At 35.7% G+C, this 23,693-nt stretch overlaps 2 protein-coding genes across 5 annotated transcripts in view; both read right to left on the bottom strand.

The window, feature by feature from the left end:
• ktn1 (kinectin 1) overlaps window positions 1-7,929 on the bottom strand; it is a 45,301-nt gene extending 37,372 nt beyond the window's left edge. For all 4 annotated transcript variants that reach the window (XM_051867602.1, XM_051867604.1, XM_051867605.1 and 1 more), the window contains exon 1: window positions 7,718-7,929. The gene's annotated coding sequence lies outside the window, so the exon portion shown is untranslated. The remainder of the gene's footprint in view (window positions 1-7,717) is intronic.
• Window positions 7,930-8,882: 953 nt separating this feature from the next.
• Window positions 8,883-23,692, bottom strand: msh4 (mutS homolog 4). The gene is made up of 23 exons (XM_051867606.1): window positions 22,991-23,692; window positions 22,554-22,633; window positions 21,555-21,828; window positions 20,268-20,411; window positions 19,973-20,136; window positions 18,178-18,288; window positions 17,863-17,978; window positions 17,181-17,354; window positions 16,479-16,608; window positions 16,341-16,383; window positions 15,672-15,739; window positions 15,127-15,201; window positions 14,930-14,994; window positions 14,520-14,689; window positions 13,083-13,219; window positions 12,065-12,168; window positions 11,830-11,954; window positions 11,493-11,693; window positions 11,121-11,239; window positions 10,718-10,846; window positions 10,383-10,557; window positions 9,453-9,541; window positions 8,883-9,346 (listed from the first exon to the last, which is right to left on the bottom strand). Exons 3-23 carry the CDS (start codon window positions 21,808-21,810, stop codon window positions 9,149-9,151), a joined length of 2,793 nt encoding a protein of 930 aa, XP_051723566.1. The 5' UTR covers window positions 21,811-21,828; window positions 22,554-22,633; window positions 22,991-23,692; the 3' UTR covers window positions 8,883-9,148.
• Window position 23,693: the final 1 nt, after the last annotated feature.

Raw genomic sequence — 23,693 nt, 5'->3', positions numbered from 1 at the left:
AGGAGTCCCTAAAGAGGTCATCAGTCTAACATTCTCCATTTTCCGGTCACATCTCACAATGTTACTTAGCCAATAAGAGACCATTACCAAGAAATAAGGATGCATGTGAACTCTTTATTTGTGGACACTATGTCATACTCTGAACAAGCAATTAGTCCCAAGGCAGACAGAGACAATCAGGGTGGAACTGGAATGCTTGTCATTTACAAAATTCTACTGTCCAGTTTAATGAATTCGATTATGCTTTTAGCTACCAGAAGAAAAAAGAAAAAGAAAAAAAAGTGTAGTACTGTCAGCTTCATCTAAAAAATTGTAAAAATGCAATTAATAGTGCAGAATTTCTCAGATTTTCCAGAAGAATGATTGCATAAATATAATGACATAAATAACAATTAAAATAATTATTAACAGTGAAATATTCAAAATGCATGTTTTATTGTTGTAGCCTAATAATGCAGTTATTGTATCAAATCAGAAATAAAACGATTACACTCCATATCCGTTATCGGAACCTTAAAAATATTTTTTTGGACAGCCAATATTGGATGAGCTCTATATGAAAATGTAAAAAAAAAAAAAATCTGCAGAGTCTGTATTAGAAAATAAAGTTCTCATTTAGAAAACGATAGGTGTGTTTTTGAACATACTTTTGAATTATTCTATGCAGTTTCGTAAATAGTGCGAGTAGCATGTTCACGCTAAAAATTGCAAATAGAAAAAGTACATTTTAAATACCCGGATGATGCACTTAATTAAACAAAGTGTGGAATGCTGGACACTTCATACACTCAAATGCAGGGGAAGGGGCTATCAGGGGACTATCTGATGTTGAATGACAAAATAACCTTCAAATAAAATTCATATGCTACACGGTTGAGAACATAGTGCATAAGTACATACATAAGTGCATAGTGTATCTAATCATATCTGCGCATATGGACAAGAGCCTGGGGCAGCAACTACTTTTCTTTTAATGAAGTAACATAAGGGACTAGTCTTCATTAATCAGTAACTCAGGTAAAAATATCATTACTTACATTGAATTTGTTCACATTTCAATAAAGGTACATTTAAAACCTGCACTACCATGTTATCTTACCAAAAGGTTTCAAATAAATGCTATTTGTTTGAACTTTCTATTCTAAAAATGTATCGTTTCCACAAAAACATTAAGCAGCAAATGTTTCTTGAGCAACAAATCCACATATTAGAATGATTTCTGTAGGATCTGTGGCCTGTTGTATGAAGCTAGCTGAACAAACTCTGAGTTGATAAATCCAACCTGGTTTAGATCAGGTTCAGTGGTCTTACAACACTCGGTATAAACGTTCTCTGTCAACTCAGGTTTGATCCAGAGTTTGCGATTAACTCTGAAGCGCATTCACCTGAAAGTGTGACACGTGCTGCAAACAGCCAATCACACGGAACACGCAAAAGCGTTCGTTTGATTCACTTTGATTCTCAGAGAGACGGCAAATTCACTTCTTCTGAAGATTAAGAGATTGTTATTAATGAAAGCAAAGTGTAATATTAACTGTCATTTATTATAATAATATATATTAATATATGATAAGAATTATACATAATTATAATTCATATACTATATATATATATATATATATATATATATATATAATAAAAAATTAGCAAAAGATGAGCAATTTTGTCTCTAAATTTCTTTCACTCTAAACTGCTTTATTTTGGATCGAGAGATACAGCCTTTATTGCATCAGATACATGTCACTTTATTCTCTTACTAAGCTGATTGGTCCAGTTTGGGTTTGCGAACTCTAACCCATAATAAAACCTGCTCCGGAGCAGGTTAGCCGTGTAGCGTAAGTTACAATGGCAATGAACACCGCTAAAAACCAATCCACCTCCTTGAACCCGAAAAACCAGAGTTTGCTTAAACTAATCTCAAACTTATCTGGGTAGCAACTGAAACCGGCTTCGTGACTGACAGATACTGTAGCAGCTTTGATCAAAATGACTACACTCAGCTTGACTGACATGCATGCACGCTTTCTGAAGTCATTATCAACTTACAGCTTTAAAGGGATAGTTCACCCAAAAATGAAAATTCTGTCATTTACTCACCCTCAGGTTGTTCCAAACTTGTATACATTTTTTTGTAATGTTGAACACAAAGGAAGATGTTTTAAAGAATGTGGGAAACTGAACAGTTTTGGGGCACCATTGACTTCCATAGTATTTTTTATTCCTACTATGGAAGTCAATGGTGCCCCAAAGCGGCCTGGATACAAACTTCCTTCAAAATATCTTCCTTTGTGTTCAACAGAAAATAAATTTTTACAGGTTTGGAACAACTTGAGGGTGAGTAAATGATGACATAATTTTCATTTTTGGGTGAACTATCCCTTTAATTTAGTCAGTTAAAATATACAATTTTGTTGTAACTTGTGACTGTACAAGTGAAGTATGATAATAAAAATGAAAATCCTTGTGTGAATGCATACTGGACTACGGAAAATGAAGGAAAGGAATTTTAGAAACATACAAGATGGGACAAGCAGCTGTTGAGGTGTAAGCTAAATCTGCTCATTGCCCTTACTTGCATATTTCTTGTTAAGTAAGTGGAAACACATTTCTTTGGCTTCACGTGTGTTCGATTTGCACAGCCCTGTGCGTAGAGAACAAAGTGGAGATGGGTGTGGTGCGCTCACTTGCTCTGAACTGTGTGTACTTTTCTTTGCCGTGCTGAGAGGAAAACGAAAACAAAGCTGAGAATCACTAAGAAGCGGTGCATCTGAGAACGCTGCCACAGGATGAGGTGTTTAGCTATGGCAAATCTGTGAGAGACCGTTGCTGGTGCCAATCACAGTGGACCTGTGGCCTTGTAACTGGTCAACAACAATATACCTCTCGCTATGTTCAGTTTGTAGTACTACTCTCACTATTTCATAGTATGTGAACTGTCTTCATGCACGGAATACCCGGCTGGCCTACATTTTCCAATATGTGTACAGCAGAGCTTACTGTTCACTGGGTATTGTATCCCACAATGCAATATGCTCAACATGACCTTCTATTTCTAATGTGTTGAATAAACGATGTAAAGCCAACCATAATTTTAACATCTTGGTATTTAATCAGGCTGCCAAAATTTAATTTATTAATAATTTATAAAAAAAATAATTTATACATTTATAAAAATGAAATATGAAAAGTATAAATTAAAAATCAACTGTATTTATTTCCAAGACGATAACTGAAATGAATGCCACTTCCTAAATTGCAATACAAGTATAAATGCAATATATGCAGGTAGCGTACACACTGCAAAGTGTTTGTCTATTTTTACAAAACTGGAAGCAGTATATACAGCATATTTCAATCCAAACACAACCAATGATTGCCATGATCGACTACTAGTCACAAAGTCCCTCAACTAGGAAATGAATTGAAATGGATCTAGTTTAGTTCAGAGATGAAACGGTATGAAAATTTCATATCACAATTCTAGTGACCAAAATTATCACAGTTATCAAAATTATCACGGTATTGTTAAAATGTGCTGGAAAAGTACAAAAACTACTGATACACATGCAATTTCACCAAGTTTTATGTTGAAAACCAACAAACAACAAATAAAATTTGTTGCATGATTTAACGTGTTTCTAGTATGTTTGGTACTTCGTGGCATATTGAAATGTGTTTCTGGGGTGAATTAAAGTGTAAAGCATACCATTTCCTGTTACCCACAGGTGGCGCTATGACTGTAGTTGAATATTGGCATGAAGATGTCTTCAGGCCAGGACTCTAATAAAACATGTGAAGTTTGGGGCAGATAGGACATTGTATGCCCGAGTTACAACAACTTCCTGTTTCATGAACTTTGTCAGGCCGGCACGGACACGCCCTTCAGCGAAAACTCTAGAGCTTCACAATTTAACGACACAAAGGCCTTTAGATTAGACTGACCAAATATGATGTTGATCTGATTAGCTTTAGGAGGAGTTCGTTAAAGTACAACGTGTGGAAATGGCAAAAACTGCCAAAATTTTGCAGAGAAAATTCAAAATATCTCACTTCCTGTTGGGTTTTCAGATTTTGCACACAGGGGCTTTTTTGTAGGTATTGGGCTGTTACATCGGTCTACCGAATTTCATAACTGTACGTGAAACATAGCACGAAGGGCGCTTAATTGAAATTTTGTAGGTGGCGCCATCAAGCCATTTTGCCATACCTAATTCTGAAACCCATATCAGATGTAAATTTTCACCACTTCTGACGTGTGTGCAACGTTTCATGAGTTTTCAAGCATGTTTAGGCCCTCAAAAATGCAATTCATTTCAGAGAAGAAGAAGAAGAATTGGCCGAGCAATTACAATAGGGTCCTCACACCATCGGTGCTCGGGCCCTAATTAACAGCACTGTGCACTTTTTGTTTGCATAAACATTAAAACAATAACATTAAAAACAACGGTCGGATTGAAAACAAACTAAAATATTGGTTGGGTGACTTATAAAAAGAACATTTTATAAAATGATAAACCACATATCAGATTTTAAATACACAGAGGGAAGATGAAAAGCAAGTGCCATCAAAACTTTTCTGAAGACAGACTGTTCCCCCCCTTGTATGTTCATAGAATTCATTTATTCATAAATTCATATACTAATTTCAACATTCTGCCTTATATCATGTTTTCACACAAAACTTTGCTTAATGTTGAACAGTATTTACATCAAGCATTTCAAATTGCGTTAATCAAATACAGTTTTAATGATAAATAAAATATAAAACAGTAATATTAACCATTTGGAATTTTTATCGTAGTTAATTGTCAAAACGGTAACTCATTCATCGCTAGTTTAGTGGTCGATTGATATATCTCCAAAGCCGATATATCAGCTGATATTTGCCATTTTTTTAAATTATCGGCATCGGATGATATGTTTTTCTGTTTTGCCAAGGTGTCGGAACATTTATTTTGACATCTTCATTAGGTTACTGTCTCTGTTTATGAAAAAGTATCATAGCATTAATATTATAGAATTACAGAAACAATAAGTTGCCATCCATTTTTCATATGATTCATTTTCAAATTATTTCTAATTTAGTAAATATTATGTAAAATAAACCAAATTTAATTGCAGAGGTTGCCATGTATGCATTTTTACTATCTTTAAATTAAATAGCATGATGTATCAGCCATCAGTATCAGCATTGGCCATGAAAAAAATCCATATCGGTCGACCACTAAACCAGTTTTAAACTATTATTTATTTTGAACAGTTTAAAACAATCAAACAGTCTCTCAGACCCATGAAAGACAAAGAAAACCCTTTGTTTGTAAGCCAGTTGTGCTGCAGCAAGCTCCAACTCAGTAGGCACAGGAAGTGAAAATGAAGTCATCTACTTGTCTTAATTACGTAAACTTCTCTCTTTGTTTATTTAAATACACACTACTCAGAACAATGTTTCAGACAAAGAAAGGAAACTAAGGTTATGTATTGCTGCAAAGGCAGCAAGGTGTGAAAAGAGCAGCTCCACACCAATATAAACAAAAAGTTCTCCAACAAAGTCTCTACGAAACGCTTCAATCACACTATTTTCTTTACCGTAATAACATTTTGTATGGAAACAGGAATGGGACTGGGCATATCCTTTTTGTTTTAATATCATAAATCACACATCATACATTTAAAACATCATACAACAAAGCCGAGGACCATGATTAGTTACTTGATGTTGCTAATCAAGAAACAGTTGGTAACAGTGGGAGGGGCATTCTCATTCTTAAGAGCAACTGATTGGACAGAAATGTGTACACACCCCTGAGTGCAAATGCAATAGAGTGCCGCCCACTTTTTCAGCGGCCTTGGTTCCGAAAGTACTTTTCCCACAAAGATTTAAAAAAAATGTGTGTTACATTATTATTATTTCCTTGAACCAAACCGATCAAGCTACGAAGTGAATCACAACATAAAAAACAACAAAGCATTTGGCAACCTGACAAAAGTACAAGGCTGTGTAATTAACGGCTTTATTTAAGAAGTGCCCATGACAATCGAAATAAAAATGATGGATAAATATGCGATTTACTTGTTTCGAATCTTTTTTTTTTTTTTTTTGCAGAATACTGAGTAATGTAGATTTTCACCAGGAATTCCACTGTTAAACATGAGTTGAAATAAGTCAAAATAATTTGGCATAAAAGGATATACCATCAATTAACAACAATGTAGCTCACAGTAGGTCTGTCTTTAAAGTCACCATGAAATCAAAATTGATTAGTTGATTCTTATTTCTTATGGAACATTGTCGTATTTATTATAAATGATTTATCTGTGCACATCATTATTTTTTAATTTATGTGCCCTAATAACGTTCAAACAAAATAACATCTCTTTTCTTACTGGCGTGTGGGCGGGGCAACTTGTCACTCACATGAGATCAACCAATAGCACGAGACAATGACCCAATGATCCAATCAATTCCTGATGGACAAAATCAAGTCCCACCCTACATTTTTTCTTGGTCGAGAAGCTGTTTCACTCCGATATCCGTCACAATAGGGTAGAAGAGACTATCAGACCTTCCTTTTCATGCTCGACTTTAAAGATTTATGATATCATCCAAATCAATGACATCAAATGAATGGCCTTTTTATTTCCCAGAACCTGACTGTTGAGTCATAGATATTTTAGGTTTATTTTCCTATTAGAAACGACAGTATATTTTAAACATACATATACCTGCTAAAAAGAGTAGAACTTTTAGGAGTGCTATAGATAAAAGACATGTATTAAAAGCCACTAAAGTACAATTCTGATTTCATGAGGTCTTTAAATAATGACTGGAACGCAAGTAGGCTTCCTCTTTGAATGACAAGTCAATGCGCATGCGCAAACTTAAAGCTACTATTTAAAGCCACCCATCTACTACTGACAGATAATCCTTTCCGTTTGCTACATCAAGGGAAACGTGCGACGCACCAGGGCTACTTAAATCAAGACAGGCTCTAATGGCAGCGACAAGCAGAGATAAGTTAAGAAAAAACAAAAAATATTTTCATTGTGAGTTGGATATTAACACCAGATCTACAATAAACCTTATGATAAGATAACATGAGGTCGGGACAAGAGGCAAAGTCCTTAGAGAACGCCTGCCCATTGCTGAAATGACTGCATGACAGTCAGGATTTAATGTTGGTCGAGACGTTTAATAGAGAACTGACTGACACCTCATTGGCCACCACATATGACTAACCAACTAACCAGAAGCAGAAGCGCAACGCGTGCTGAGACTGTCCAGTCAAACATGTTTCTAAACTTGACAGCGAAAGGAGGTAAAAAAAAAAAAAAAAAATAGCAGGGAAACGAAAACGCATATCTTCAGCTCTATCGCACTGATTAGTATCACTAGCTTAGCTTAGCTGTAAAGAGGGAGGTGTGGATTGAACGGACATCATCAGCTTGTTCAGCAGGTTTAAAACCCTCATGCAAAGCACATATTTACTAAGATCCCGTGTTCTCTCGGTCGACCGACAGCCGGGATCTCAGGTCTTCGCCGTTTAAATCCACACCCTTGTCCAGTGCGAGGCTGCCTGTCTTCCGGCGGCATGGCACGGAGAAGGATCAGCGGAGCAAGCAGTGCGCTAGGCCCCGTGTGATCTGCTCCATCCTCTCACGCTTCACTTCACTGCCACAATCTGTATATAAAGCGAGATAAAGCCGCTGCTTCACGTACCTGCGGTGGTGTCCTCGTTATTATTGTTATTGTCGAGATGTAAAGGCGTTCCTTAAGGGGAAGCGCTGTGGACTGCGGCTCCGGCCCGGTTGTAGGCGGCACGTCTTCTTGTTTCGCTTTGGTAGGGTCAGGTCAGTGTGGAATGAAACGCACAGTGAGAGAAGAAGACGGAACTCTGGCAGGGAGACCGGGGGTGACGGGTTACGGAAATCTCGCGAGAAGAGGAGTTTTTGCTGTTGCTGAATGGGTTGGGCAGGAGCTCAGAGGCTGCAGTTTCAGGACCGCATTTCTAGGACACTATTTTTTTTTTTTTTTTTTTTTTGTATGTATGTATTAGCAGTTTATACTATTTTATAGCACTTATTCTGTATTATTATTATTATTACTATTTTCAGGAATTATTAAATTAAAATAAATTGAAAACAAATACCAGTTTACAACATCCAGCTGCACAATGAACTGTTTTTGCATAGGTAAATAATAACTGGAGACTGCTGACACCGAAAGCCTCGCACACAAGTTTAAAATGGCCGCGCCCGCTCTTAGATAAAGATGGTAATAAAAAAAAAATGAATCATAAATTCTGTGGGTCTAGAAGAAGTGGCAAAATATTAAAGATTATGTAAACATTTGAATTAAATATCGTGTGGCTAACTATAAACAAGGATTTTATGTTGTAAAGTGTAACAACACCAGGCCGTTGGCGCCCTCTGCAGGCATTTGTTATAATAATGTACGATGATTGTTTATATTATGTATTTTAACAGTGTTGTTCTATAAAACTTGATTACTTGCTATTGATACTTTATTTTTGCCTCGTTGTTCTTATATATGTATTTTAGGTCATTTTAAAGGCTTAGGTCTTTGGTTAGGTCTATTTTTATTACCACAAAAAATATCCGATTAATTATCAAAACAATCGACCGATTACTCAATTACCAAAATAATTGTTCATGACAGCCCTAATTAATTTTGGCGATTAGTATCGGCTAATACTACTTCCAGTGATCGATAATCAGTCCCAACAAAAATGGCCCCAACTCAAAGTCTCATAGACTATTACATATTACATGCACAGTAGCTGCCTGATTATGAGACTGTGAACATTTGTGTTAAAAGCATTGGTGAACCACCACCACCACAATGAAATGTATTACCTCACACGTTTGGTTAACAGTTTATTTCAGCTCAAAGTGATTTACATGAATTAACATTTAAAATAACATATTTGATTAGTCACAAGCAAAAAATAAACATAATCTGAATCTAAACTTATACTGTGAAAAAAATAAACTTTTATAAACAACTCAGGATTAAAAAAAAATGCATCTACACCAGGAACAAAAAGTGTATTTTATCTGTTTTCCTCAAACTATTCAAACTATTTTCTCAAATATTCCAACTCCACCATCCCATTCCTCAGCGCAGACCTCACTCCTCTATCTCTAGATTCTCCACTGACTCTGTAGCATTATGAAGTTCAGCCTCATACTGTCTTTTCAAGCCCTTCAGATGGTGACGTAGGCCCTCCGAGTCCAGCCGTGAGTTGCGGGCTGTCTGCAGCAGTCTGGTGGCTAGACGATAGTTTGCCCTCTGATTGATAGTGGCAGGGTCACTATAATGCTTGGCCTGTGAACAGGACAATGAAGATACAGGGTAACTAACTCTGTAGGTTATCTGTATATGATTTTTCTCCTGTACCTCTGGAATATATTATTCATGAATCATTACATACCCACAGCTTTTGGCTGATTTTAGCTGCGACAGTTTTGGCCTCCTCAATAACTTCTTCTGGTAAATTGGTCATCTCTGCTGCTCTTATACCTAAACAAACAGCAGACATACTTTTGAGTGTGTAGCATTAGAGTAGGTGAGCTTTAGGACATACTACTTCGCCATAACTGCATCATTAACGGACCGCTCTGTTTCTTAGTTATGTGCATCCTGTCACCATTTAAACTGCCCTGTCAATCATCTTGTCACAGTTAAGGTCCTCCACATTCAATGTAATTTAATTTCCTACCATATCGGAGAGAAATCAGTAGCACGTTGATCTGCTAGTTGTGGGTCTTTCATTCATTTTCAACTCTCCTCACGTGTTTGCATAATGATGCATTTAAAAGTTAATGACCAAACGTATCTTTATAAAAGTTCACAATGCTGTTGCAGATTAAATATGTTGTGGATAACATTGAATAAATATATTTTTTGTCAGGTTAGATACTAATTATTAATCACTCAGACCCCTTTATCTACATCTCTCTACTTAACCATTGGTCTCGCACATTCACCTGGTTGTAGTTTAATGCTTTTTGCGTTTGTAGTTCTAATCGAATCCTCATCCAGCGCGCAATGGGTTATGGGCAATATTAGCCGTTAGAGAGTGCACGGATCTGCACTTCAGATTCTAACTGGAAAAGTAGACCATCCGGGAATTTAGAATACTCATTTCAACATACTACGATTTGGGACACACTAATTTCAAATACTAGGATGGATAGTATGTGAATTGGAACGCAGCAAATGTGTTGTCTTCACTTATTTCAAATATCTGTTCGACAGATACGCATATGTAATTTATATAATACTATACTGCCATGGAATAATTTGCCATAAAATAGAATAGAATAAATAGTTTAGAAAAGCTTGGAATAGTCTCACCCACCATAGTTGCGCTCCTCTGAATGTCCTTGGCTGAGCTGGTATGTGTAGACCACCCTTTCTGCTCTGCCATCTTCTGCGCGGACGTGCTGAACCTGCATGTGATGGTTCTCCACGTTGGGGTAAAGAGTTTGCAACTGGCACAGTTCAAGAAAGTGTGTGGCAAAGAGCGTGAAGGCCTACAGCACAAGTTTTGTTAGCCTCTTATGGAAATACTTTGAGTGGAGCAATGTTAGCGTAACTAGTCACATATGTTTGGTATACAAGAATAATTATTTGTTTTCTATTTGCCTCTTGCCTATTGTACCAAATATATTCTTGATAAAATAAATACAGCACCTTATAATTGATGAGGAATTCACAGATGCTGTGGCAGACACCAATGCCTTCCTCTGGACTGGTGCCTCGGCCCAGCTCATCAATAATGATGAGAGAATTGTCGCTTACATTGTGGATGATGTAAGACACCTAGGAGTGCAGTTAAGTATTTAAATGAGAAAATACTTTTATAATTGCATGTGAGACTAGCTTCAGACCTATCAGAATATGTCTCTATATAAAAGTATATAGCTATATTGATAAATAGCTATATACTTTTCATGTCTAGCAGAAAATTACATGGTAATTTCAGAATGAACACAAAAATACACACATATAAATACATATTTTAAAACTTGATACTATACTTTTAGGTTTCATTGATGAAATATCAATAAAATGTTATTGATTTTCCACAATTTACCTCTTTCATCTCAACCATAAATGTGGAAGAGTTGGTCTCAAAGTCATCGTCCACACCTATTCTGGTAAATATCTGATCCGCAATACGAACAGAGGCATACTCCGCAGGCAGAAAGGATCCTGGGACAAAGAGGACATTATGAATAAGGTTGTTTTGATCCCACGGGACTAGGAGACAGCTAGTGCTAAATCACGCAAATTAATCCATTATCCTAGAACCTACCCCAAACCTGCTCATCACACACTTAGTCTATATTAGTGGTGCTTGTAAGTATGGGAATTATGGGAAGTATGGAAACTTTCTAATGACCAAAAGAGCAGTGAACAAGTAACAAACAAACCTTAATTTTTATATAATAGCAACTCTGTGTACCTATCTGAGCCATTATCTGGAGAAGGGCCACCTGTTTAAGGTAGGTGGACTTGCCACTCATGTTGGGGCCTGTTATGATCACAAAATTGCTTCCCTCAGAGACGTAGATGTTGTTGGAGATGGGTTGTGTCCCAGAAATACGCTCCAGGATGGGGTGGCGACTCAGCTTTATTGCCAATGTGTCAGTGAACTCAGGACGCACTAAAGGAAACAAATACTTAAGTTATTAAATAATATAAAAATAAATCAATGCTATCAGTATCTAAAGAACGAAAAATTCATGTATTCACATAAATGTAATAATCTACATTACGCCTATATGGCGCTTAAACATTACCATAATCTGAGACAGTGCAGGCGTGAGCCAAAGAGAGCAGCATATCCAGCATTGACACAGCATCAGACAGTTTGTACAGGCAGTGGATGTGTTCATAGACCTCACTCAGTAACCTGGACACCACCCTGCAGTGCACATAAATATTATGATCTATAGCTAAAATGAGACATTTTTGTCATTTTTGTACTAGTCATCTTGCACAAGTCAAACTTACTTTGAGCTGCAATATACTCACACATAAGACATGTGAAAAATGTCTTTCAAAGCCTCCTCACAGTGGTCGTTCATTTTCATGAGGTCTACAGTGGTGAACCCATAGTTGCTCTTCTGTCTAGTCACCTATAGTGTTGAGATTAAGCTCATTAGCAAGCATGTGCTATTTAACAGTTTAACCCTGTAAAGCCTGACATATAAAATAATCATCAAAAAAATATACCTTCAGATAAAATATGAAGAAAAAAAAAAAAAAAGTCACCAGATCTCAATCCAATAGAGCACCTTTCGGAAGTGTGTGTATATATATATATATATATATATATATATATATATAAAATGAACTAAATACCCTGTAGGAAACAAATAATTTGGTCACATCGCCCACCCCTAAACGATTATTGATGTGACAGGTTATTGATGTTATTGATAACATAAATACTGTACTATTTATGGTTTCATAAATGGTAACAGGCATTTTATTCTTGTGCTATAATTGTGTGGCCTGTTTTACAAAACTTTCAACATCTGTAGCACCAGTGCTATGTTAAAAAAAAAGTTAATGTACAGCCCTTTTAAAGTAAACCTAAGTTGCTTCATCTTGAAATATTAATATAAAAGTTATTGCTGTATTTACTTTTTCAAAATCAGTAAAGATTTCCAGCAAAAAGGCAAGTGTAGCGTGACCTGAAGGTGGACATTTTTAGAATTATACTAAAAGACCTTTTACTTTATTAAAAAGTATAAACTATCAATCAGATGACAGAAGACATGTAGAAGATTGTGTACAAACAGGTTTTTCAACAAAGTGTCGATCATTTAAAGGCATTAGAAAATTTCCTTATCAAATATGATACAGGCTTTATAGGGTTAACCTTTAGCTGGGAAAGTGCAATAAATGTCTATTTAAGAAGATTTTGCATCATCATGTTTGTCAATGATTATTCTGTTTATCTTACATGCACATAGATTATGTATTTCATATATTTTACATTAAACACTTATGAAAATATTCAATAATTTTAATGTCTTTTTCTCACTTTGATGAACTCCTCTGGTAACTTCCCTCCAGGTAAGACCCTGCCCTCCAGCCTCATTTGAATAAAGAAGCCACGTGCTTTGCTGAAACTTGTCCGGAGAGGTAGGTTATACTTCTCTCCAAGCTGAGCCACCAGTCCTGATCAGCAACAACACAATACATCAATAATGCTAATGTTCATGTCTAACATAGAAACAGGATGGAATGTGGAAAGATCTGATTAATCACAAACTATATGGACTGCATAACTGATTGTGGCATTTAATTTGAACTAGGGCTCTCAAAATTAACGCATTAACACGCATGCAATTAATCTTTTTTTCAGTTTAACGCATTAAAAATATTTAACACAATTACAGCAGCATCCATTTTTCCATCATAAATTGGCTATAGCGTTACATTATGATCACGCTCTTATTCCCGCAAATGTTTTTAAACCATTCAAGTGCCACAAGACAAACAAGAACACGCTATCTGTGACTGTCGTGTCTGTGTGATACACACACATGACTCCTGCGCACAGAAAGACACGCGCCAGTATCCAGTTTTCTTTCGTGCTTGAACAAACAATTACACGCAGAATTATGCCAAAATCTCTTTTTTTTTTTTGTATCCTCATAAGAGCAGTCTTAAATGAGTTAAAGTCTTAAATGAAAGTTATGAAAAATCTGTGTCATGTTCGCTTAGGTCTTAAAGTCACAGCAGCCTAATAAACCAGTTGCTGTGATGTCTGTCATTAATGTTAATCAAAGAACAGAAGGTAACAGAAAATTGTAGTTTTAATAAGGATTAACCTATATTTCATTTATAATTTATGCAGTGAAGACTGTAAAGTGTTTGATAACTTTATCCAATTTCCTGTATATTTCCTACCTGCTAGAATTGATAGCTTTCAGTTATACTGTAATGTTGAATGTCTATAATTAATGTTTAAAAAAATCAATTATATAGAGACACCAGTATTAGTATCAGTGATACTGGCCTTCATTCATAAAAAGATGCCGCTAAACAAATATTTTAAATATATTGTCTTTAAGTTGTTTCTACATTAATTTGGAGAGTAACTGTGAAATTATTACAATACAAAAATATTAAAAACTCCAATGTTTTTAATCACGATTAATTACAGAAAAAATGTGCGATTAATTAGTTAATTTTTTTAATCGATTGACAGCACTAATTTGAACATATGCACACATGATAAACCACATTTACAATGCCTATTTGGAATTCAGAAACTTTTTATTAAATTATGAATTTAATACATTATAAGTTGACCTCAGGAACTAAAATTTAATAATAAAATTATTAAATAATAAAAAAGTATTTAACAGTAATTTAACATGTTGTGGCAGTGTGGTTAGTGCAGATGAATTAGTAATTCACAATAACCTACATATCCATCCTTTTCATAGTCCACTGAAGTTAAGGAGCTCACCTGTTATGTCATCTATCACCTCTGTGTAGGCTCGTCGTGCAATATCTAAGAATTCGCTGACATTGGGCCGCACAGCATAGCACTTCTGTGTGCGCATGGTCAAACTGCCTTTCATATAGCTGGTGTCATCAGTAATCACTGATTTGATCTGATCCAGAATGATGTTGAACCTAATCCAACACAAATGAGAAACATTAAAGATAAAATAATAAAACCTGATAGGCTGCATACTAGAATTAAACCATTAAATGCACATATAAAAGTGCTGTTTGATCTTGGCACACATACATGGGACTCTCTGTGCCTCCTGTGATACTGCTGGATGCACGACACATCATCTAATCAGACTCATCTTTCTTGTTTAACTATGCAAATATATTTCACGGAGCTGAGTGTGTAAAACTTTTTACCTGCTGTCTTCAAGTGAGGTACAATATGCTTTCAACAAGGCTGTTTTGGAAGGTTGCAGCACCATCTAATCAGGGAGAATTTACTTGCTTACATTCACATCCTTAGTTACACTGACCAAAATGCATAAAAATCAAAATATGGGTGATTCTGTACAGGCCTTTTAATGACAGTATTTTATTAAAAATGCACAAGCTACCTTCAGTGATGGGACCAGTTCTAGAATGTGCTTTAGCTGAATTACTTGCGTTATTTTTGCTTCAGCCACCGGTACCTACATGGGAAAAAACATTTTAAAAAATTCAAACAACAATAGTTTAAACGTCATTATGAAGATGAAAAGCTTGAATTTATAAGCCAAATTTCTCTTTTGCTAAAGGATGTATAATCTACTGAATTTTGCCTGCTACTTAACTACAATGTAAAAACTGCAATTGTTAAAACTTGAGCTATTTTTACCTGATTTAGCCCATAAAAATAGATTTGTTGGTATAAATTGATGTATTAGGTTAATTCAATGATGTTAAATATTATTTTTGACTTGAATAAAACCAGTTAATTCAGATGTTTTTGCTTTTTTCCCCAGTGTAGACCTGTAGACAGTGTAAAATTCTCTCACCAATGATATCCTAAATTAAGATGACTTTTAAAATATTAGTGAATTCAATTACCCACCCCATCGTTCTCATAAGAAAGCAATGTCTTAAAGGTCAGTACTCTGGAAAATGTGTTTCCTGTGCCTACCGTCTCTTGCTTTGGGACCTGAACAAGAGCAGACAGCAGCTCATCTATATCCAGGAAGTGTGCAATGGCTGTGAATAAAAGCACAATACCAGTAATGTCCCGCCATGGAGTGGTGCCAGCCAAACATTTAGGCATCTGTTTAACATTAATATATTAAGATTGTGGGTGCAATTCTAGGTAGGTGTGATCCTGGAGCTTAAGAGCTATTGAGAGCACCAAAAAATTGCACATAACAAGGCCTGTTTCACACTGCATATTTATTTTGGCACCCATATTAACAGTTTACAGTATACGCTGTAAAGTTTTTGTACAGAACTTGTTTGTTTGTTTTTTGTATATTTTGTTTTGTTGTTTTTTGTGTCAATACTCAATACTCTAAAAATGTAAGTAAAGGCCTATTTATCAATAGTCTTTTGCAATATAGGCTTTTATCAAGGAACCAAAAATAATGAAGCAAGCTACTCACACATTATTTGAGAGAAGAAAAATAAAAAAAGACATCTGTATGGCTTGATGCCAGTTACAGAAAGCTTTTCTATTGAACAATTTTAAATCAGTCCAAGCCTTTAGGGTTTGGGTTCTGATATGTGTAATTAGGCTAATATTTGAATGTAAATGTGGCCTAAAAAAAAAAGTCTCTAAAACTGACACATAAAATGTAGTATTTACCAGTCTTCAGACCAAAGAAGAGCTCCTCATTCTGCAACAGCTCCTGGAAACAATTCAAAGAGAAGATTATTTAATTAGCTAATGACAGAACAACTAAGTGAAAAAAAAAAAAAAAACAGACAGATAACAGGTGATCACCTGTATGGTGTCCAAACGTGAATTGATAGTGACCACATCCAGCAGGGGCTCAAGAATATTGGAGCGTAACCGCCGCTCTCCACCGGCAGTCTTAGTGTAGTTTAAGACCCCAAACAGAGTGTGCTCACTTCTGCATATAACAGTATATGGTTACTGACATTGAAGTCGGCATGAAACAGAAGTTTTGATAGCCCTTTCTTCCTTATTATGACATATATCAGAGTAAAAATACTTCTTGAACAAGAAAAAATGTAGAGCAGGACTTGATTTTGTCCATCAGGAATTGATTGGATGCTTGCTATTGCTGTGATCTCATATGAATGACAGGTTGCCCCGCCCTAACGCCACTAAACACGTCATCAGAGAAGAAGAGATGTCATTGCACGAGGGAGGGGGTACATGATTTTTAAAAAAAATGATGTGCACAGTTTATAATTAAAGTTTAGGCAAAACTTTAAAAGCAGAAAAAAAGGAACTGTCACTTCTTACACCTTCACTTTTTACATTCTGTGGTGTGTATTAAAATACAATAAACTGTGTGAAATGGAGCTGAACATGGGGCAGGGGATGTGTAGATCTTTGTGGATGACAGGTGTTCAAATTCTATAGAAATCTGTGGAGTTTTCTGTGGAATTCTGTAATAAAGATTTTCTGCAGGTCATTTTATCTATGCAATGTCATGCTCTGTCTTTAATTTCTAACCTGTGATCTCTCTGGTTCACTACTAGCTCCAAGTTGCTGGCTGATATCGCGTCAATCATGGCTGTCTGCTCACTGCCAGTGAAGACCACTTTCAGTGACTTAGGGGCATATATTGAGTTCTGAACAAACTCAAAGTATTTCAGCAGGGCAGATGCAGATGCCAGGCAGTAGTATCTATAGACAGACAACATATTTTATTTGATATTGTTTCAGTCATATTTATCATTTATGATATGTCTTACATCACGGGTGCAAAACTCAGTTCCTAGAGGGCCACAGCCCTGCAGAGTTTAGCTTCAACCCTAATTAAATGCATCTGATTCCCTCAGGCTTATTTGAAAACTATGTGTGTTGGAACTAAATTCTTCAGGGCTGAGAGTTTTGCACCCCTGTCTTACAAATAATGTTAATTATTGTATTTATAGAGATACATTCATATCACTCTGAAATGGAACTGAAACTCACACTGTCAATAATAATAATTCACACTGTCACAATGAAAGGACACCTCAGAGATAATGTCTATCTCGAGTATTTTTATAGGTGGAGTTCTTATACTAGTGCAGCACTACAAATAATGTGACTTATCATGTACATCCAAAATCCTGGAACAAAAACAAAAACTTGAAACAGGTATGTGGAAATGCATAAAACCAAACTTTATCATAGATGGGTGGTTTACTTGGTTTGCACCTCCATCAGTACAGTGCTGAACTCAGGGACACAGAGCTGTTGTATGTACTCCAGGCCCTTCTTCTCGTTGAAGTACCTCCTCAGAACGGCAGTGAATGTGACTGACTGCACAGGTTAAAAAAAAAGAAAAAAAAAAAAGAGGTAAATATTCTGCACTCAGTTAAATAAGATTCTAATTCTAAAACTCAGTTAAATAAATATGTGGGCAGAATCTCTGACAATAGTGCTAATTTACAGTCTGTATGGTGTGAGTTACCCAACCCTGATTTATAGCCGAGATAGAGACAGCAAACAAGTATGATACCGGGAATGTCTCCGTGATGAGGTTGTAGAGTTTGGTTCCTTGCCCTTTCACACTAGCAGTGTCTGGCATCAGAATCTCCAGAGGCATCAAGTTATGCAGCTTGGTAATTACCTGTATTAATATTCAAAATCATTTGTGTCAGTTTTACAGAGAGCATATTCCTCTACTGCATGATATTGTTTTAGCTTTACAAAAGGCGGTCTGGTGGAAGCTAGATATTTTACTTCATAACTTATTAAATATGGATTTTTTTTTACACAAACGCATCGCTTCTCTTCAGAAGCCCTTTATTATCCCCCACGGAGCTGTGTGAAGTACGTTTATGATGGATGGATGTAGATGGAGGCACTTTCTTCAGCTCATACTCATAAAGCTTGGATGTGTCAGGATATTTATTAATATATCTCCGATTGTGTTCATCAGAAAAAAGAAAGTCTTAAGTTAAATTTAAATAATTTTTCTTTTGCAAGTTTTTGCACGCATATTTTTTAAGTAAATTTCACATATGAAATTTTAAACTAAGTTAAGTAAAATTAAATAAATAAATACTTTTAACTTGGCCAGTAGGCTAAATGTTTGAGTAATTTCTACTTAGTTCAAGGTTTCTTTGCAATACTTTTTACTCAAACAATATAACACTGAATTAAACCATGCTTTTAAAGTGTATGCTTTACTTAGAAACATCTAAGTAAATAATACAATAGATATTGTGTAGACACCATTTCTACATATTAGAAGTAACACGGCACCTGAACACAGAGACCTCAATACTTGGTTCAAAATACACAATGACGGTAACATTCGATGGATCGTTTTTGAGTATGCATGTGCCATTTTGAGTAGAAAATGAACTCCAAATGTCACAAAATGGCAAGTTACTAAACCTAACCACAAAAGCAATGATAAAACAGTGTAAATACTGCAAGAAAACAGTGAAAAAAATCAACCTCATTAATTTTCATTTGAAATTGAACTAATCCTTTAACAGGGATCCTAAACCTCTTTATCCAATTTTATACCTTTGACCTTTTGCTCTTTGGTAATATCTCAGTTATCTCTCTTTCTACGATCTTTCTACAAATGTCCCGCAATTTAAATGTTCAACAGCGTTTCTCAGAAATCACTCACTGCACCTTTAAGCGCACTAAATGATTGGAGATGTCCTGAATACATCTCCAGAGAGAAGTCTGTTGTTTTCACTAAAAGGTCCAGTTTCCCTCTTTTCCACCCTGCTTTTAAATCGCATAATAATGCTCATGCGGCTGTGCACATTTTAGTTTCACTTTACATTTAGTCATATTTAGTTTCAAATTAGCAGCAATTGCTTGAATGGTGGTTTCATTATTATTCTTAATGAAAAACACAACAAAACGCTTATATTAAACAGAACCGTACTTGTTATTAACAAAACAAATAAGTACGGCATACACCATGGTACAGTATAGGCCTAATATAAAATAACAAATAACATAGATAAAGTTTAAATAAAAAACTGAAAAACAACAAACACTGTGGAACCAAATAAATAAGAAACAAATATAAACTGGCTTCTATTAAACACAGAATGTTTATTAAAAAAAACTAATAAGACTGCTTGGAGGCACGGAGTACAGCTTGCTGATCTGTGCTGCGACTCTCGTTCGGCTCACGCTGAATTGAGCATATGCCTTCATTTTTTAATTGTAGTGATTATGAAATATTGCTTTCATAATGTTTGTTGCTTAACTGGTTTCATCTTTACTTTACCTGTGACCCTACAAAGGACAGGCAGTTTGGAGAATGGATGCATCTTTACCTTAGCATAAGTTCCAGTGTCTGCAAACTGTGAGAGCACCAGCTCTGGACATTTCACGTTGATACTGGCCATGCCAATCTCCCCCCGAGCTAAACCACGTCCCTCCACCACAGCCACTATCATAGAGGACGCATGACACGCAGACGCAGATGAAGACGTTGTCACTATATTAAAAGAGTTGCACAGTGAGATATCCAAATGAATTCATCGGGAATAGCAACTAGCGATATGCATCCAGAAAGAAAGTAAAAAACAAAAAACTTGAGTGCCAGGTGTGAGTTAGTAAGTTACGTACTGTTGAGGTCTCTCTGAGGGGTTTGGCCATGGTGTGAGAGTGCAGGTGTGGTCTTCAGATGTGGAGTGTTGGAGCTCCAGGAGTGGACAGATGAACCCACAGAAGAGCTGATCCTGTCTGCTCTTCCACAGACATGCCACTGAGCTAAGGAGAAAGAGCAGAACTATTCAACCGATGTGGGTTTTCATGCAAATATCTTATCTAGTGATCAGGATTGCAGAAAATAGAGTGGGGTCCAAGAGTGTAAAGCCGCTTTTCCACTGCACACAACATACGACAGCTGATGGACCGGACGGTTTACTACAAGGCAACTACATTGTTTGCAACACACTGGATGTGATGTATTCCAATGTATTCCAATCAGATCAGTGTGTGTGAGGTGAGAATTATAAATGCATTTTTTGTTTAACCTTATCAGAAACACTTGATACTTTAAAAAAAAAATGCACGGATATTGATAAATAAGCAATAAATTATTAATTTATTTAATATTTATATTTTAATGTTGTCTCCATGTTGCCTCCATAATTACTGGCAGACATTTTTACTACATGCATAGATTCGTAAATTACGTAATATTAGTTTGAACCACTACCGCTGATAATGTACCAGCTATCTTAAATATGGAGAATAGAGATATTGAATATTATTTGATGGCCAACAAATTTACCAAGTTACCATTTGAACAGTAGATGCAAATTTACCAATGAAGGAAGACTCCATGCTTAAGCTGGATATAGTCTACAGCAAACAGCTTCACTAAACGGCAGAACATGCTCTTTTAACACGGACATTAATAAGGACAGAAGGATGGATTTCTGCATCAAGTGACTGGCTAGGTGTGTGAAATTATATTTATTGGGAGAGGATACCCAGAATACTACAATTTAGTGTGCCTCCTATATTTTAAATCCCACCAGCCAGCACTGGAAACTGTGCAATTAATCTTAACTTTTCATTAAAATGTTTACTCAAATTGTTATGCAGATAAACATTTTTATCTAATTAGCAAAAACAAAAACATTTTCACTAGTGGTCTCATACTTGAGAGCCCTGGTCCCCACTGTTTTGTATAAATATTTTGGATATAATTAATGTTAGCAAAAGCGATGTACACAAATTACTTAATTTATTTGCTGAACAACAATACTTACTCCAAGTGTAGAAAACAAAAACAGAAATTGGTTTATTATCCATTGCTAAATCTGTTATTATAAAGTCAAGTTCAGTAATCATGCTCTTTTTTTAGCTATTTACATTAATGTGTTGTTGCTGTCAGTCTCTCACCTCCAGTCGGTGTTGTTTCTGTGAACACAGCACTCTGAGCACCAGTATCAGTGGCAGTGCTTGATCCAGCACACCGACTGTTCCTGACATCATCGGATCCGTGTGAAGTCAGTAGGCCAGAAGATGACTGAGGATACTGCTGTCTACGGATTACCTGACTGTAGCTGAACAGGTTATGCGGGGTTACAGTGCTGCTGCAGGGGCCGGGTTCAGAGCTTGAACCTGGTGTCACCTCTTCAGTGCTGCTACACAACATCTGGCTGCTTTCACAAGGCTTTATAAAATAACGAAAAAATAATTACTGTGAAAATAAACCAAATTAACCTAGATCAAAGCAACTATTAGCAAATTGTTAAGTATAATATTTAAATTATAACAACAAAAAGTATCCTGGTTGTAAGTCTAAACTTTACATAAAGTGTAAACTTGTCCCTCAAACCAGACAGTTGATGGTAGCCATTGAATTCCATAGTAGGAAAAAAGAAATACTATGTAAGTAAATGGCTACCGTCAACTGTCTGGTTACCAACATTCTTCAAAATATCTTCTTTAGTGTTCAACAGGAGAAAGAAACTCATACAGGCTTGGAACAACATGAGGGTAAGCAAGTGATGACAACTTTTTCATTTTTGGGTGAACTATCCCTTTAACAATGAATTTTAGTCTAACAAACTATTACGCCGTCTAGTGGTTAAATGTAGGTACTGTAGCACAAACATTCGCTAGGGCAGCAAATTCGACTCTTTTATGGCAAAATATAATTATTTACAGAAATAGCTAAACGTTAACATTAACGAAGTTTATTTACGATGTCTGTAGTGCTTTTATGATAACGTTTCATTAAGATAACGTCCTGAAGTGGAGTAACGGTCATCATTTTCCTTGAATAAACTTTCCATTTATTTTGTAATATTCTTATTTGTGTTCACTATTATCTTATACAACCATTCTTTACACAATTAAGTAGTTTATATAGTATGAAAAGTACATTTTACTCACCTCCAGAAGCAACCAGATTAACGGTCGCCTGGTCTTAAATTTTCGCGCCCAAAGAAACACTCTTGTGTCGTGTGGTGGTGCTGCTAGTAGTTATGTTACAAGCCATTTGAAAAAAGAAGAAGAAAAAAAAAAATTAACAAACTATTTAAACACCATAACAAACGTGATTTTCCCCTAAAATGCCAAGGACAAGAGATTTTCAAAAAATTAATTTGCCATCCCAGCAAATTCGACTCGTTTACGTCAAAAAATATTGGCAGTGCTTTTACGCGTTTCATTAATATAACGTACTGAAGTGGAGTAACCACCTGGCCATCATTTACCTAGAATAAACATTCAATTTCTTTTGTAATATTCCTATTTGTGTTCACTATTATCTTATACAACCATTTTTTACACATTTAAGTATTTTATATAAAAAACAGTACTTTACTCACCTCCGGAAGCAACCAGTTAACGTCGCCTGGTCTTAAATTTTCGCGCCAAAAGAATCACTCTTGTGTCCTGTGGTGGTGTTGCTAGTAATTTATGCTAGTAATTATATTGCAAGCCTTTTTAAATGTTTTTTATTTTACAAAATATTTAAATATTTAATTTAAATGAACGTTTTTTCCCCCTAAAATGTCAAGTACACAATAGATTTTCAAAAACCCATTTGCCAACAGCAAATTTGACTCATTTACGTCAAAAAATATTGGCAGTGCTTTTACACGTTTTATTAAGATAAAGTCCTGAAGTGGATCTGGTCATTATTTACCTCGAATAAACTTTCTTTCTTTCTTTTTTTTTTTTTTTTTTAATAATATTCATATTTGTGTTCACTATTGGCTAAAGCTTAGCCAACGCTAAGGTACAAAAATGTATAGCCTATGCATTCAGTTTATTGTTATTTATTGAGATGTTGTCTAATCCAAATGTAGACAGCAGAGCTCACATGATCTACCACCTGATACTTGCAATCAAGGAGGAACACCTACTAGCAACAGTACATGTAGCGACTTGTAGACTGTGTCAAGAATCAAGGTTTGGATGCTCGTTCACTGAATTAGAAGATTGTAGTTTTGTGGGCTATAACAAAATTTGGTTTATCTTTGTCATGATATGATTTATGATGTGATCGTAAACAAAAGCTTTTCCATC

Source organism: Ctenopharyngodon idella, chromosome 17 (genome assembly GCF_019924925.1).
Source record: "Ctenopharyngodon idella isolate HZGC_01 chromosome 17, HZGC01, whole genome shotgun sequence".
In the NCBI taxonomy this organism is placed as follows: Eukaryota; Metazoa; Chordata; class Actinopteri; order Cypriniformes; family Xenocyprididae; genus Ctenopharyngodon; species Ctenopharyngodon idella.
The sequence above is the reverse complement of the archived record's forward strand: the minus strand, read 5'-3'. Positions and strand labels throughout refer to the sequence as shown.

What these genes read in the sequence shown, in the direction of transcription:
- msh4 (XM_051867606.1), bottom strand. Translation starts at nt 21,810, where the DNA reads ATGTTGTGTAGCAGCACTGAAGAGGTGACACCAGGTTCAAGCTCTGAA. An exon ending in TCATCACGGAGACATTCCCG is followed by an intron (nt 17,979 to 18,177) that starts GTATCATACTTG and finishes TAACCTGTGCAG; the next exon opens with TCAGTCACATTCACTGCCGT. An exon ending in TTATGGTTGAGATGAAAGAG is followed by an intron (nt 10,847 to 11,120) that starts GTAAATTGTGGA and finishes CTGCACTCCTAG; the next exon opens with GTGTCTTACATCATCCACAA.